Genomic DNA, 17,902 nt, shown 5'->3' on the forward strand with positions numbered 1-17,902 from the left:
AACTCAAAAAATGTTTGCTGTTCATCTTTGTGTCTTGGGGGATCTCAGCTGTTTTTTGTTTTAGAAAAAGAGGAATAGATATCCACCAGAGAATACCTTCAGATTGTTAAGTTTTGCTGAGTTATAAAGGAAGATTTGTTTTATATTAACTATTCATTAGCTGACTTAAGACAACTTTTGGAAGTCTTGATTTAAAGGAATTAGGCCTCTGGATTCCTGTTTTCTAGTTTTCTTTCTGTCTCTGCTTTTTCTCTATCCCCCTCTTTATTCCCTCTTACCTCCACCTATGTCTTGGTCTAGACAAGGGGTGATGACAGACATTTTTTAAAATATTCTCATAAAAATACACATTGGAAGCTGGTCAACTAAACTCTTAGAAACTTTCAAATATAAACTATACTGACTAATATAAAGCACTGTAAAATTTGTAAGTGCACAAACAAGGCTTTAACAATTCATAAGAAATTGGTAGCTTGATAAAATGCTTTTTAGATAGATAACTGGCCTGTAGAAAATTGTCCTTTTTTTTTTTTTAAATATTTCCTCCTTTGATATATCATGTACATATTTGTTTAACCTAATCATTCCCTCATTTTCAGTCACAGAAATTAAGATACTGTGTTCCTGCAAAGTCCTCTCTCATTTTGACATAGAAACTCCCATCTCATACTTCTCTTTCCTTCTGGTTCCTAATTCACAATAATAAAAATGTTAAGATGTCCTTTAATATTTTCTCTATAGCTATAGACCATGGGACTAAGGGTTTTCAGATGCAATTTCAATTATATACGCAAAAAATGCTAATAAGAACCCATGTAACTTAAATTGGAATGGAAAACGTAACTATTTTTATTAGTTTTTTATTATTTATTATTTATTTTATTATTTATTATTTTTATTAGTTTTTTTAGAAAAAAACTAGCAGCACACACTTTTCAAAGAGACTGTAAAAGCCATGAAATCCCTAGCTGTGGGAGTTCCCGTCATCATTTTAGTCTCAGTTTCTTTTCCAAAGAACAAACACGATTACTATGAGACTTGGGTGAATATTATGGATTTAAAATACATTTAAGAGGAATAGCAGTCTAATACCATGTGTTTGATAGGCCCAGACTCAGTCACAATCATTGTAAAAAGATATTTGAGGCGATTGCTGTTTTTTTTTTTAAGGACTGAGTGTTGGGTGTTACAAATGATTTACATGCTTTTTGAGGTGTGGAATCAGCGTTTCCTTCTCGTCTGTCTGTCAGGATGCTGGTGAAAATGTGCCACTGCCGTCTCTCCAGCCCCCTGCCGCCCGCGAGCGCGCGCGAAGCCGGACGGCCGTGCAGGCGCCGGGGCTGCACCCGCTCCGCGCCGGGGCCCAGGCTTGCTCGGTCCGCGATCCCCGTCCCTCCCCGCTCCCCAAATCGAAGGAAGCGGCCGGGCTCTGAGAGGACGCAGGCTGCGCCTGGGGAGCCCGGAGGGAGGCCGTTCTGTGGCCTCATTGAAGACCTTCGAGCCCGACTGCCCCAGCCGTCAGTAACGGAGACTTCCTCTTCGCAAGGCGACTTTCCGGAGGAGCAGCGCGCTCCGCACCCGCGCGGCGCCCAGACCAGGAGGCAGCCGAACTGCCCCTCCGCGGCGCTGACCTCGCTAGCGCAGGGCGGAACGGGCCTCGGTGGGCGTGGCCTGGCGCCAGCAGCTCGGGATTGGCTGAGGCCTGTTGCTAGGTTACCAAGTGCGCCGCGGATAGGCCGCGCTGCTTGCCTGTCAAGCTGGCGGTGGATCGCGGCAGGCCGGGCCCTCCTCCTGAGGCTGCCTGGCTGGCCGCGCGGCCCCACCTCTGCGAGCCGCCGTTTCCTTGAGGGCGGGCGCTTCACTTTCCCAGGGGCGGGCTGCGAGTCCAGGCGAGTTTTCCCGGGACCCCACTTCCCTGGCTCGTCTTCAGCCCCGGCCGGCCCCTAGACCTCCTACTCGGCGTTTAGGCAGCGTGGTCTCCTGCTCCTCTCCCGACCGCAGCGGTTGCTAACTAAAGTCTGCTTCACTGCTTTACCGGCGGGCCGGCTGCTGCCTTGTCAGCACAGAGAACCACGGTTCAGCCCCTGGGTCCCCGTCTGGAGTGCCTCACAGGAACACCAGCACACAGGTGTGGGCTCTAACCGCGCCCTCGGCCACCTGTGCCTCGCACCCAGCCGCCCTCCGCGCGCCCTTTCCGCGGGAGAGGCGCGAGCTCACGTGGCTGCACCCCCTAAGGCTGGCGACTAACTGCTCGCCGCCTCCTGGGTGGACAAGGACACAGGCGCCCAACGCCAGCCTCCAGGCCATCTCGCAGCCGAGCCGTGCCCTGCACTTCTCGCCCCTATTCATGCTATTTGCCATAGTGTGCATGTGAACACCCCTCATACTTATTATTAAATTTACCACTCCACCTTATCCCCCAGAATGTTCCTTGAGCCGCCTCTGGCGGGAAGGGGAGATGTGTTTTGACCCCTGTTATATTGTACAGCTTCTGGAACAATGCCTGGCACCGAGTAATCTGAATAAGTGAATGATGCCCCCTAGGGGTTCCTTAAAGAACTTCCTCTACTTCTTTCGGGGATGACCTAGAAGCTACGACAAATTAGCCTCTGAACACTCCTCGCTCAATTCCCTTTTAGCTTTGGGGCTGGGGGTGGGGGGGACCTTTGATTTTATTAACTCCGTTGGTTTCTTTTTCCTGATATTTCTTTAGGGCTTATTAGCACGTACAGTATTTGCTATACCATATACCTGGAGGTAACTCTTGCCCCTTGAAACAGGAACTCGGTACTTTCCCATAGGGAAAGAGATGCAGGCTGGCTGGTTTTGGGTTTGTGGCTCACAAAAAAATTCAATTCCTCTTCTCCAAGAGCTTTGCTTTCTGCATTTCCATTTCTCCCAGAGAGAAACACTGGCTTTTGAGTGTTTCTCCACCCTGTGCTTAAGGACTCAGCACTAAAGTGAGGAGTCTTTCTTCATCAATCTCTGCTCACCCAGGGTCGGGTCCCTTGCATAGCGGTTTTTTGTTTGTTTGTTTGTTTTATTGCCCTCTTCCTGCCTCCAGAAACGTCAACTCTTTCACCGTCCTGTCTCCTCTCCTGCCACAGTACAGAGAAACAGTGTCCTCCAACCGGAAGGATGAGTATTGGCATGCCTGTCTCCAGGCCCAGGCTTCTGATTCGAAACTTGGACTTCCAACCTGAGATCTTCCTCTGTTCAGAAGAACATGCATCTGTTCAGAGCCATGTGTCCAGAATGATGAACTATGAGCCCCTCACATTGTTTTATTTAATCAAATTGGGTTTTTCCACTAACATATATCCTTTGTTAATCATCAATTTTAATTTTTTCCACAAAAGTATCTCATTGCCCTCATTTGAGAGATGAGGCTGAGACTTGGAGGAGAAAAATAACTCATAAAGTCACCTGGCTTGTAAGTGGCAATGGCAGTAGCAGAGAGCAAAATTGTTTTTATTCCAAAACATGTGTTCTTTCTGGCATTTCAGCTCGTGTTCCCTATATATGCCTTCTCCACATGTTCTTTTAACACATGCATAGAGATTGGTGGATTCCTTCATCCATAGACGTCTGCCTGTAATTGTACAGACTGTTGCTGCACTTAATGCTTTCTTGTCATTCATTCCATTACCCATTCATGGTGCGTGGTGTTGTGGGGGGAATGCCACATCCCATTTTATGTGGCAGTATTGGAATCCCATATGGGTGCCAGTTTGGGTCCTGGATGCTCCACTTCCAATTCAGCTCTCTGCTGTGGCCTGGGAAAGCAGTGGAAGATGGCCCAGGTCCTTGGGCCCCTGCACCCTTGTGGGAGACCCAGAAGAAGCTCCAGCCATTTGGGGAGTGAACCAGCAGATGGAATATATCTCTCTCTCTGCCTTTGCCTCTCTGTAACTCTGCCTTTCAAATAAATATTTAAAAAAAATAAAAAAGAAAGAAAGAGTTACAGAGAGAAAGGAGAGAGAGAGAGATCTTCCATTCATTGGTTAACTTCCCAGATGGCCTCAACAGCCAGCTCTGGCCCAGGCTGAAACCATCCAGGTCTCCCATGTGGGTGGCAGGGACTGAAACAGGTGTGCCATCTTCTGCTCTTTTCCCAGACATTAGCAGGGAGCTGGATCAGAAGTGGAGCTGATGGGGACATGAACTGGCACCCGTAGAAGATGCCAGCTTCACAGGCAGTGGCTTTAACTGATGTGTCACAATGCTGGCCCCTCTAACTTAATTTTTTTTTCTTTTTTCAAGAAATATTTATTTTGAATGGTGGAGTTGCAGCAAAAGAGGGAAAGAGAGAGAAATATGTCTTCTGTCTGTTAGCTCACTTCCCCAAATGGTTACAACAGCCAGGGCTGGGCCAGGCCAAAGCCAGGAGCCAGGAACTCCTTGCAGATCTCCCTGGGGACAGGGCACAAGCACTTGGGCCATCCTCTGCTGCTTTCCTAGGCACGTTAGCAAGGAGCCGGAGCTGCTGGGACTCAAACCCAGTGCCCATGTGGGATGCTGGGTTGTGGGGCAGTGGCTTACACCACAGCACCAGTCCCCACAGCTTAATTTTTAAAAGCATTTCCACTTTGAATAAATGTAGAAATGTAGTTTACACCCAATAAAACAGGTTCTTTTGCTCATGGAGAAATTTCTATTTCCCTGTAGCAGCTATCCTCTGTTCTGTCTTGGTTTCATCCCTTTGAGCCCATTCTTGATCCCTTTGATAGATTTAAGGATGGGAGACCCTTTTTCTTTAGAACAACTTTATAACAGATGTCTAGGTAAAAAGCAGGCAATTTGTTTGTAATTTGCAGTTTCCCCACTTCTCAGCCTTGACAGTGTATTGTACCAAGGAGATTTGTTTTGGTATATTTCCTGCTAAAAGTGGAATGTTACCTCAGACATGCAAATTCTAAAATTCTAGCATGTTTTAAAATGTACTCTGTTTGCACATCAAAGAAGGTAATTTTAGGACAGTAAGGGGACTGTTGCTCAGCAGTTCATCCCACTTACCTGGTAAACAAAAGGTCTTGAGTTCGGTCCTTACAGGATTTGTTTTGCATAGTGTTCCTGATGACTATTTCTTTACTTAAACAGTCACCCCTAGATGAAGCCTCATTTACTTCATTTAGTGGGCTTTACACTTGACCTATAAACAGCTAGATTGTTGTGAGTAACCAGAATGGTGAAAAAGGGTACTTAAAAAAATCATGGGAAAATAAGTTTATTTTGGTGCAAAAAATTTGAAGTCCATTTATAGTTTTTCCATAAAGTATATTTTTCATGAACTTTTGAAGATAACTGCCCATGCCTGTATTTTAAAAAAATTTTCCCAAAAAATTGTCTTTTAATTCTATTGTCCATACACTTTGAAGTCTCATTGTAACATTTCTCTTGTCCTTGAGAGCCTAAAATAATTTGTATTCTGTTTCACATATTGTCTCAAGATCCTGAAAGAGTATAATACTTTGAATAAGAGAAAAATGAGGAACTAGAATCTTGAACTGAAAAGAGAGACACAGTGAGTAGTGAGTGCATCTCTAGTGTCCTTAGGCTTCTTGGAGAGACACATGGTCCCATTCTATCAGAGAGAGTTAAAGAGAATGCTTGTGGAGGAATAACTGCGGGGGTGCAGGAGTATAGAAGGGGAGAGGGGAGAACCAGTCTTAGAAAGTTTTAAGGAAAAGTCGTATAAAATGGTGATCATATATAAACTATTGTTCAATTGGTGGGAGAGCAAATGTAAAAACATATTGGCTCATTTGTTCATCTGAAAATATCTTTGGAATTCTCTCTGTAAATATGTATATAATGTCCTGAAATGAATTCCAGCAGTTATGTAGATTTCCTGAGCCACAACTGTAGAAACATTTACTGCTGAATAAAAAATAAACACTTGAGGAGTTCTCATGTTATCAGGTATATTAGGTTTTGGGGGTTTTTTGTTTATTTTTTTGTCATTGTAACAAATACTTGAGAGGAGCTACTTAGGGAGGAAGGAAGACTTATTTTGGCACATGGTTTTGGTGGCTTAGAGCCCAAAATTGGAGACCCCTTTGTTCTGGTTTCTAGTGAGGGTGATGAATGGTGGAACATTTGCAGAAGTAGCATCATTTGGTGGGCCAGCAAGAAGAGGGAGGGAAAAAGACAAAGACAGCACGCACATGCTCTTCCATGTATTCTCTCCTTATAGAGCTGTCATGATTCAACTGGACTCTCCACCCCAGCAACATAACTACAATCTAATCACTCCCCAAGATCTCACACTTACACAATAATTGGATTAAGTTCTACCCTTAAACACGGCCTTTTGGGGACACCCAATTATTATTCAATCCATAACATCAGGAGATAGTGCACTGTGAACATATTATTCAGTGATATATGATAGGAAAAGAGATCTATGTATTTCTGTATACATTTAATAGAAAGAGTTGAACTATACCCAAGTGAGTGAGGTAGTTGAGAAACATCACTCAAAGCTACAATTATACAGAAGTATTAGTAGCTGAGAGTACAAGGAAGCACTGCATAGATTACATGTGGCAGAACAAAATAAAACTGAGAGAAGCAAAAATTACTTCTCTCTGCAGTCTATTTATAAGGAGTAGAACTGGAAATGGTCTTTGGAAAAGTTTAAATTAGTTAAAGCAAAAGGGTCACAGTGGTTTCCATAAACATCCTAAGAAATGGGTTAGAGATGGGACTTCTACAGTGAGGGTGAAGGAATGGCATTTCTCTTTGCAGAGCAGTAGGTCAGTAAAGAGCATGGAGGCTCTTGAGTGTCAGCATTGACTGTTGATCTAGGGGACAATAAAGTTGTGGTCATCGATGTTTGTACAGTTTATGTGTGTATGTGGATTAATACATATATTTTATTATTTTTTATTTTTTCCCCACAAAGAAACCTTTTATTCAAGGAATACAAACTTCATGCATTTCCTAAGTACAACTTAAGGAATATAGTGATTCTTCCTCCCTCTCCCATTCCTAGTCCCATTCTCCACTAAGATCCATTTTCAATTAACTGTATACACAGAAGACCAACTCTATACTAAGTAAATAGTTCAACAATTTGCACGAAGAACAAACAAAACAAACTGTCTCAACAGTCAAGACAAGGGCTGTTCAAAGTCATTGCATCTTGAAGTTAATTTCACTTTTTTTTTTTTAGAAACTTAATTAAATTTAAAGAAGCCCCCTAGAATGATACATCTTTTGTGAGCAGTTTTAATATATTAATACAATGGAGTTGATAAGTCTGGTAAATGACACATAAAGATTCTAATACCTTGACTGCAGCAATCTACCAAATTCAAAATGTAGAAAGTTTTACAGGACAAATTACCCATTTCTATCAACAGGTAAGTGGCACAGGGAAAAAAGAGAGGATAGTGATTTTTTCTTAAACAAGTTTACAAGATATATGTCAATGATAATGTATGGACTTTATTGAAGAACTAATTTGAACAAATTATGCTGTAAAAATGCTTTTTAGATTAGCTTTATATTTACAGTAAAATTACAAGAAAGTGCAGAATTTTCTGCACATGTGCAGCCTAGCCTCCCTGCTCCCATCAGAGTCAAACGTTCGTTACAGTTCAGGGAACTAACAGCCCCTCGTTTACATTAGGGCTCACCCTTGTGCATTCTGTGGGTTTGGACAAATACAGAATGACATGTTTCCATCAATACAGTATCACACAGAATTGGTTCACTGCTCTAAAAATTCCCTATGCTTTGCCTCTTCATTTCTCCCTCTTTCTCAGAGCGACCTCGGACCTTTTACTGCTTCCGTAGTTTTACCTTTTCTATGACGCCACATAGTTGGAACCACATATATGGTATGTTGTCTTTCAGATTGGCTTCTTTTTCTTAGCAATGCTTCATAAGCTTCCGCTGTGTCGTCTTGTGACTTGACAACTTTTTATCACTGAATGGTACCGCACTGTTCATCCATTCACCTACTGAATCCTCTTAGTTGTCTCCAAGTTTGGTAATTATGAATAAATTTATAAACGTCATGTGCAGTTTATTTGTGCATGTGAACATAAGTTTTTTTTTTTACTTATTTGGGTAAATACTAAAGAGTTCAACTGCTGTGGATTCATTCTGAGAGGAGGAGCGCGGTGGGGGCAAGAGGCACAGAGTCACCACGCAGACACCACAGACATCGGGCCAGAGGCCAGCAGCCCGCAGGCTCTTTTATTTCAGTTGGTACAGCAGTTTAAATAGCCGAGGCAGCCAATCTGGTCAAGGGGCAGTTTGTGTCCTAACCAATCACTGCCTGTTGCCAGGCAGGCTCCTTTGCCAGGTGGGTTCCAAAGCCCTTCCTGAGTAACTGACGCTGGCTTGCCAGCGGCCATCTTGGCATGGACTTCTCATTCCACCACACTGGAGTTTCCCTTTGTTTTGTTCCACACTCTGCAAAATATCCTTCTCATTTGATCCCAGTAATTCTATTAAATTTTTTCATTTCTACTTTGTTTCAATTGCAAAAGATGTCTGTAGAATGACCCTTGTCTAGAACATTCACTTTCCTTTAAATCAGGTAATAACTTCATGAGTTTTCTTTTCTGCACCTAATATTTTCGTATTTTTTCCAGTTCACTTTTATGTCTTGTCTGTCCTATTAGACATTTACTTCAAATGCCTAGTGATCTTTAATTATAGTCCGTACTTTAGGACCCCAAAATAACTGGAAGCTGAGATTTTAAGTTCATCTTACTGACTCGGGGTATCATTAAAATTTTTCTGATTAAGAAATTGAATGTTTACTTGAAAGGGGACGACGAGAGAGAGTGAGAGAGAGAGAGAGAGACTTTCCATTCAATGGTTCACCCCCTACATACCTGCAATAGCAGTGCTGGGCCAGGCTGAAATGAGGAGTCCCAAACTCAACATAGGCCTCTCATGGAGTCTAAGAGACCCAAGTGGTTGAGCCATCACCTACTACTTCTCGGGTGCACACTAGCAGAAAACCGCATTTGGAAGGGACCCAGAACGCAAACCCAGGCGCTTTGAAAACGGGATGTGGATGCCGCAAGGGCTGTCTTGACCGCACCAAACGCCCATCCCAGGGATGTCATGTTAGGGCTGTCTGCCTGTGCCATTTGCTGCCGCACACATTCGTGTCTCAACCTTTCTCACCTTTCTTGGGATAGTAAAATCCCTTGAGGAAGGGCCATTCAGTTGCCTGCCTGCGGGGCATAAAATTTGCTTTCTGAATTCTGAGAACATTCTTAAAGGACAGAAGTTGAATAAGTTCCTTTGGATTTCACGCTTAGTGACACCCACTCCAAATTATCAATTCACAGTAAATTACAACCTATGAATCTGTACTTTACAAAAGAGGGAATGTTTTGGGCGCATCACTCTCACAGAAAGCCTACCCGGCATCCCGCACTGCGCGCGGTACGGCACACCAGGCGCTGGACGCTCGGTGGCGCAGGTAGGGGATGGACGCACTCCCACCTCGCGGCGGCACAGGCGGCAGCCTCCCCGGGCCGACCCCTGCTTTCCAGCCCGGGGCGCCTGAAGGCCAGGGCCGACCCCTGCTTTCCAGCCCGCGGCGCCTGAAGGCCAGGGTCCAAGAGACAAAAGCTGAAGTTGGACAGGCTCGCGCCCCCGCGTCCCCAGGACGTGCTCTTCCGCGGGTGAGGAGTGCGCTAAGATCCCGGTGAAGTCTTCTCTATTCTTGTGATGAAAGAACTTTCTCCTCGTGAGTGCTTTGGAAAATGCTTTTCGCTTTATCCCTTACGATTTCTGTCTGAGAGAAAATGGAGCGGGCTCGTCCGGGATTTGAACCCGGGACCTCTCGCACCCGAAGCGAGAATCATACCCCTAGACCAACGAGCCACCTACTGGAAGGTGCATCCGTGTATTCTGCAGTAATAGCGCTCAAGTGCCCTTATGCTGCTTCTCGAAAGATTTTTTTCTGTCTCAGGACTATTTAATACTTTGTCAATCGCACCCGTTAAATAGTTGGTGACTGAGATTAACATGCAGTCTGTCACTGAACTGGAAGACTTCTAACCCGCAGGAGAGTTTCTCCTCTGTTCTATTTGTTAAACTGCCTGAGTTAACTCTTTTTCTTTTTCTTTTTTTTAATAGCAGCCAAAATCTGGAATCAGCCCAAGTAATAACTGGTTTTAGTGGATCATTGGATAAAAAAATTGCATTAAATCATAAAATCAAATACTACTCACCAGTAAAAGGGAATTAACTACTGATATACGAAGCAATGTGGAAGATTCTCACAGATATTGTAGTGAGTCAAAGACTAAAGTTCAAATTGAAAATTTTTATTTGTTTGAAATTGTAGGGCAAGAAAAACTAAGCAGTAGTGATAGAAAGCTAACTCATTGTCATTTAGCTTTTAGAGTTCTGAAGTTTTCCTTATTTCACTTTTACCCCATTGTTATTACGAAGGACTTCTAGACTATTTGCTCTATCATAGAATATTTTTGCCTACCAGAAATTCCTCAAAGTGACTATTCCTAATCATGACAAAGTTCCACTGATAAGGTTAGCTTCCTTGAGATTGATTTTTTTCAGGGGCACCAAGAAGTTAATATTCGATTAATTTTGTAACGTCTTCCCTTATAAAAGTATAAGGAAGTTCACAAACCTTCTGGTTACAAGTTTCCCAATAGGCCACTAGCCCATATGTCTAAACTGTATTTTAAAGGCAGAGTGATAGAAAGAAAGATCTTTCATTTGCTGATTCATTCAAGAGCTGGAGCTGGGCTAGGTTGACGCCAGGAGCCCTGCACTCCGTCCAGGTCTCCCATGTGAGCATCAGGGACCTGAGCCATCCCAGTTGCCACGTAGGATGCCTATCAGCAAGAAGCCGGATTAGAAGCACAACAGCCCCAACACCAACCAGGATTTCCAACATGGGATGTGTGTGTCCTGAGCAGTGGCTTAACCATTGTTCCACAACACCCACCCCTAAGTCATATTTTAAATCCATGCTAATATGTAGCTATTGAACTAATACATATTTTCAATTTCATTTCACCATACCTAATTTGATATCTTCAAAATTTAAAACTATTTCCCCTCATTCAACTCATTCTTTATAATTAAAGAGTACCTATTTTTTTTAACCCCAAATGAAATTATTTTGTAAGGACTAGTAGAAAATATGATTTTGTTAAATACATAAAAGAAAAATCAGTCCTTTGTGAAAGGAATAGTAGATTTAAACCAGCCCTCAGCTTGAGTTTTGACATGAGTTTATTGAGTGTATCCAAATAATTATGAAGTGACTAGGCATTGCTCTGTTTCTCCTGCCCATTTATTAATTTTAATAGTGAAATTCTCCTACTCTGTGTTAATGAGCTTTTTATTATGGCAATGAAATACTTGAGACAAGCTACTTCCAGAGGAAAGACAGGCTTACTTGGCTCACAGTCTCAGAGTCTGAAAGTCCTGAAGGCACGTGCAGGGGTGGTGAGGACCTGGTGGTGGGTAGTGAAAGGTGTGTGGGAGGACACGTGGCAAGTCAGGGTGCAGACACAGGGAGACTGGGCCTGGTCTCTGGCTTTTGAAGCAATTCACTCCGCTGAGGGCAGCATCCCCTGTGACCTAAGTATCTGCCACTAGGCCCACCTCCTAAATGTTGCCAGCTCCCACTAGTACCACCCATGGGCTCAAACCTTTAAAATGGGGGCCTCTGGGGGACATCTAAACTAATAACCAATTCAAAACACACTCCAACTCAAATTTTGTAATCTTTGGTCAACATCTCCCCAATCCGAGAACACCCTAACCCTTGGTAAATACCATTCTCTCTTCTGAATTTGAACATTTTAAATTCAATGCATGAGACAGATTATTTGGCATTTGTTGGTTCTGTGCTTGGTTTATTTCACTTAGCATTACATCCTTCAGTTCATCCACATTATCCCAACTGGCAGAATTTCCTTCCTTTTTTATGGCCAAATATTATTCCAGTGTGTATCTACACCACATTTTCTTTATTCATTCACCATTTATGGGTATTTAGGTTGATTCCATGACTCGACTGTTATGAGTAATGCTACACTGAACATGGAAGTGCACCTATCTCCTTGACATAATGACTTCATTTCCTTTGGATGTATACCCAGTTGTGGGATTGCTGGGTGATATGGTAGCTAGCTACACATATTTAAAATACGCCATCACTCACCTCCCAGATGGAGAAGTAGAACATCACCAGTAGGCCACAGCGATGCCCTTGCTCCCCTTCCTTCCCTAGGGTCATGGCTGCCCTGTCATAACAGAGCATGTGAGGTCCTCCTTCTCCTGCGTGACCTTGCCCTTGCTTCCATCCCACCCCCCCCCATCACTTCTCTGTCAATGAGAAATCGTCCAGAACCTTTGACTTAGCTCTCAGACCTTCAACCTGATCAATAACAAAAATTCAGAGAATTAGATTATTGTAACTGAGTAAAAAAAAAAAAAAGTCAATGAGAGTGAGAGAGTTAGATATATGTGAAGAATTCTAAGATGATCCTTGGGACTTGGGAATATGGTGGAATTTCACTACTGAGATTTGATTGGATTTACATGGTAAAAATGAAGGGATTCTATGGATGTGATTAAAGACGCTAATCAGTTGACACCTAATTTTTGCTTGATCTAATCATAGGAATTTATTGAAAGAAGGTCCAGGCCTTTCCTAAAGAGACAGATTCCATGTGAAAGAGGGTCTCTGCTGGCATCAAAGAAGTTAAGAACTATGATATGGACAGATCAGGGGCTGTAGGTGGTCTCTAGGAGTTGAGGGGCTGGGTTCTGAAAATAAAGGAGCTAAGTTTTGCCAACAATCACATGGACTTGGAAAAGGATTCCAGGGCTCACACTAGATTGCAGCACCACCAACACATTGGTATTAGACTGGTAAGACCCAAAGCAGATGAGGAAGTTAAAGCAGACTCTCGATATACTTAAACAATTAGATTTTGAAAACTGTGTATTTGTAACTGTCAAATTTGTGGTATTTTATTATGTGGAAATAGACAACATGATCAGCTTCAGGAAATAAGGTTTAATTGCTTGAAAGTAACCTTTTTTTTTTCCTTCTAGAGGACTAATTATTACCATCCTCTATGACCTGCTTAAGCATCAATTATGTACAAAAAGAGGAAAAATGAACAGTGATTTGTTATGGTGGCTCAGTCAGTTGTCAAATATTGGTTTTTCAAGCTGTCAGAGGCCTGTTAAGTATTGCTTGTCAGCTCTTCCAAAGAATGTCACTACTCCTGTGTAAAACTTTCCTTTACTTTTCAATACGTTACTTTCATTTATTGCTCAATATTATTTTCCTTTACTTCCATGTCATTTAACTTGATATAAAGAGCACTATGAACAGGAATCATTTTTTTCTCACTTATTTTCTACAACTTGCTTGGGAATTAGATGCTCATTTCCTTATACATTATTATAAAATTATTTACTTTTATTTCACTTGGTCAAGAAAACTGGATGGGATAAAAACAAGGAAATAAGACCTTAGTGGTATCCAGCATGTGTTCTTTGGAAGTGTTTCTTAAATCTTTTGTTATCTGTAAAGTTTTCACTCTCCTTTTGTGTTAATTCCATCTATTAATAAACCAGGCATTTTGTGCAGTGGAGTTCCTGACATTTGAATTGTATCCATTCCCATGGTGCTGATAAACATACCATGTTTTCCCTATTATTTTTCTGTAAGTCCATAACTAGGTTGATGGGCTGTATTGGATTTAGCTTGATTTTTCACTTTAGCCAGGTTCACACATGAAGAGGCAGAAATAGATGACCCCCTGATGGCCAATGTGGTTATGGTAGCAAAGAATGCTGCACAAAATCATAAAAAGTCAGGATTATATTTAAGAGCAAATTAGGTGTTACAACAAAACCATGTGTATTCAGAAAATATTTCATCTTTATTTCAGAAACAATTCCCAGATTGTTCGTGATTCACAGTAGAGATGTCTGTAAGAATGATTCAAATTTCATTGAAATGAACCACCTAAGAGGAGACTGTGAACTTTAATATTTCCACTTAGGGGCTAGGAATGGCTCTGAAAGTTTGTTGCATTGGATAATCACTGAAACCCTGACCCAATGTGGACTTTCCTAAATTAAGCTGAAATCTCAGAAACTCCTCAGTGCACTGCAAACAAAGTATTGAAAGCACAAGAGATTGAAACGCTAGGGATGATTTACAGTAATAGACCTGCTCACGCAGAACAGGAGGGTCGAGAGGGCATGTTTTCACCATGTCTGCAAAAAGTAAGTTCAGATAGTCCCAGGATTCTAAAAGAACTCTACCCATGGCTCTTCTCTACCCATGAAAAATTATATTGGAAACTGCTACTGCTGAACTGGAATCCATTTTTTAAATGCAATGGGATTATGGGTCTCCACTGTGACAGGGGCCAAATGTCCCACCTCAATTACTTACAGAAGTAGAACTGTCCAAGTCACGGAGATCTAGATCTTTGGCATTGAGTTGTGGATCATGGTCCTATTAACTTGGGACAAAAGCTCAGCTGCCCCCTCTGAGGCTCGAACTCAGGACCTTCAGATTATGAGACTGACGCGCTGCCTACTGCGCTAAGGAGGCAACCCCGAGGGTGGAATTCTTTGTAGAGAAGGGAAAGCTTTCAGTGTTGTGACTAGACAATCTGAGTTGAACCATCATGGCTCCTCAGTGAACCCCCAGAGTTAAGCTAGTGCAGATGTTCAGAGCCTCTTTAGCAAAGGGAAAGCCATGTTCTCATGGAGACTCTGCCAAAAACATTCACTGACGATCTTCTGAGTCTTCCTTGTGAGGAACAGGATCACTTGCTGGAGGGGCTGTGCACTGGGGAAAGAGTTATAATGAGACTTACATCTTATCACTCATCCGCTTATCACTTATCCACTTACAGTGATAAGTGGACACTGACCTGAATTGACCCCGATGCCTGGGGACCCAAAGTGTCTCTGAGCACTACCAGTCAGACTTAGAACCAGTAGGGTCTGGGGATCCATGCAGTTTTGGCTCAGGGATACAGTTTAAGAGAAATTCACTGTCACTTGATGTCTTAACTCCCTTGTAGGTAATGTGCTATTATTCTCAGACTGCTTTCAGGAGCTTCATTGTTTTAATTTTCAGAAACCTGCTTTTGATTGACCTGGATGTAGATATTTATGGGCATCCTGCTTAGGGTTCCCTGAGTTTTTTGAATCTGGGAAGTTCTCTCTTTTACCAAATGTGAGAGGTTTCCAGCCACTATGACTTCAAATCTTGTGTAAGATTTCACAGGAAAAATTGATGCAGAATTCATCTTCCTATGTAGATGGTGTTACTGAGAAAAAGTATACGTATGTGAAAGATGAAAGGTAGCTGGTGTGCTGCCAGCCTGGGCAAGGTGCTCTAAAGATTGGTATTTCCATTTTCAGTTCCTTGCTTCCCACTCAATCAGATGTGTTTAAATTAATTACTTATGCTTAAGGGTGTAAATTAAACTCAAGTTTTCTCAGTTCCAACTTTAAAATGGGAAGCAAACAATTATGCTTCTATGGGGCACCTACATTCTAGGCACACTAACTGTTACCATTTTTTGCCACGAAGTTAATCAACAGCTTCATATTCATCCCGACACTTCCTGTCTATTGCTGCTCAGTCATCTCCTTCTGGCTCAGTTTGAATACACCACTCTTCATTTCATTCCCAGGCACTTAATCCCTTCCTCTTGAGTCAAACGCCACTGAGATTTTGGGAGCGCTTGCTTTGTCTTGCTCTCCATGTCGGGTACCAGGAAGAGGCTGCCAGGGGAAAGTTGTGACATTTAGGCCACAGCACGGTCCTTGCCAGCAGCAAGCCACAGCTATGTAAAGGAAGGCAAGCGTCTAAGCAAGTGATAGCGTAACATGGTAACAGACATTGCATAAATAATTACTTAAAAGCTGTGTGGAACTAACATAACCAAACCAGACACATAAGTGGACCATTGCTTAGAAGAGAGGGAAACTCAAACACTTCTCAGGGCTATTGTAGCAATTTAATAGAGGACGTCTTAAAAACAGAGTAGAGGTCTGACTATGTGGTTCTTAGATTTTGTTCAGTAAACACGTGTATAACAAGTATGACAGCATTCAGTATCTTTCAGAATAGCTTGATGAGAAACATCAGAATTCTCTCTCCTACCCAAATGTATTCTATATTCCTTTCCTTGGGGATCTTTGTGGGGCATTCTCTGTGACTTAAAATGCCATCTGATGGAACAGGGTGCCTTGGTGATTGTGACAGATTTTGCCAAACTGCTCTGCTCCTTTCTAGGTGCAGCCTGCTGATGAGTGAGCCTCACAAGTGCAGAGGTGAAGGCAGCAGACACAGATGGAAAGGTGCCTGTGTCAGCCTCGAAGGACCTCTGTGTCGGAGCAAGGCTGCTGTCCCAGGTGTGTTATGTGACAGTCTACCCTTATATGTTCATACAATTCTTATTTGACTTCTTTTTTACACACACCATAGCAAAACTGACAATTACGTCAAACTTCGTTACTGAAGGGATTAATCAAACATTTTACCCAATCTTGTTGCATATACCAACATTCAGCCGGATTCCATCTCTGTGAATCAGCACAAATGGGCTGAGAACTGCATAACCAACAGCTGCAAATTCTCGAACATTTGCTGTTATGGAATCCTGCTCTAAGGAGAAAGACAAATATAGAGAAATAATACAATCTGTCCAATAAAAAGAAAGGAAGCAAAGCATGAGGAGGAGAACACTCTGGGCAGCTCTGATCTCAGGGGCAGTGGTACAGAGAAGCTGGGTGTTCTGCAGGTAGAGGACGTGTTTGTGGTGTGCATGCAGGAGAAGCACCAGGTAGTCACTGGCACAGGCCATGAGGCCCTGAAACAGGGCGTCGCGCAGGAACAGGAAAGTGAAAAACACCCATCTTATTATCCAGCTTTCTGGTACAAAATAACAGTAGCGATGACTTCTGGTCAGTGATGTGTTCATGCTGTTGGTACTTCTTATGTAACAGAGTAAATTCAGGCTGATGAAGCAATTGAGTATCCAAAAGAAGAGAAGCAGTGGGAGGATGTGCCCAGCGGACCTGGGTCTGGCTCTCCCCCACACAGAGGCCCCGGGGCTCATGATGACAGCCTGGACCACCACAAGGAGGCTGCTGGTGCAGATGGAGAGGCCCCGAGCCACCCTCTCCAGATAAACAACAGTTTTGCAGCCTCCATCACCCAGGAGGTTTCCCAAACCAAAAGTAGCTATTGTATTTGGTGTTCCTTTGGAAAAGAGAAGTATGATATTTGTAAAAGCTAAGTGGATGAGAATAAGGTGTACTGACCTCTTCTCAGTACCCACAAAGAAAATGCATATATAATTGGCAAAAACAGCCATGTTCCCCAAAAGACCAAGTCCAGTGAGAAAGAGAAAGATTGTTTCCTTAATAATGTACACAACCATCTCTTACTTCATAGACAGAAAAGTTTTGGATCCAGCAAATACTTTTGTGAAGAAAGCATCAGCAACGATGACTCGTATCTGCAAAAAATGCTTTGTGTCATAGCACTTTTCTGGTGCAGCAGGACAGTCACAGTACATGTAAAGGCACATTTTTGTCCTAAGAATTGCTTCCTTTCCCTGGGGAGTCTTTTTGGAGCATCCTATGCGACCTTAAATGCCACCTGTGCAAGAGGATGCAAAAATCAAAAGTTGTAAAACAAATTTGTTTTTCTGTCTCCCTACCTTCGGGTTCAAATCCTTACATGTCCTATGTGCATACAAAATCTCATCATGTGCTGAATTAAACTTTAATGATCCCCTCAAAATGAATCTCTTCTAGTGTTTTCTACTTAATTTTACTTAATTTCAAAAAGCCTGGAGCTCATCCTTGATCTAGCTACTTCTTCCAC

General features: G+C 42.6%; 1 protein-coding gene, 1 long non-coding RNA gene and 2 other non-coding genes across 4 annotated transcripts in view; 1 reads left to right on the forward strand and 3 right to left on the reverse strand.

Moving 5' to 3' along the window:
* LOC103345140 (uncharacterized) overlaps positions 1-17,902 on the forward strand; it is a 297,246-nt gene that overhangs the window by 221,389 nt on the left and 57,955 nt on the right. The window lies entirely within an intron of this gene.
* On the reverse strand, positions 9,790-9,861 carry TRNAP-CGG (transfer RNA proline (anticodon CGG)). Its single transcript has one exon. It is a non-coding gene; the product is annotated as a tRNA-Pro (tRNA).
* On the reverse strand, positions 14,530-14,602 carry TRNAM-CAU (transfer RNA methionine (anticodon CAU)). Its single transcript has one exon. It is a non-coding gene; the product is annotated as a tRNA-Met (tRNA).
* On the reverse strand, positions 16,548-17,453 carry ORYCUNV1R1523 (vomeronasal 1 receptor oryCunV1R1523). The gene is given in 1 exon segment (NM_001167212.1): positions 16,548-17,453. A coding segment is annotated over 1 exon segment (906 nt).

Source organism: Oryctolagus cuniculus, chromosome 5, assembly GCF_051225735.1.
Source record: "Oryctolagus cuniculus isolate XC-2025 breed Fujian yellow rabbit chromosome 5, ASM5122573v1, whole genome shotgun sequence".
Taxonomy (NCBI): Eukaryota; Metazoa; Chordata; class Mammalia; order Lagomorpha; family Leporidae; genus Oryctolagus; species Oryctolagus cuniculus.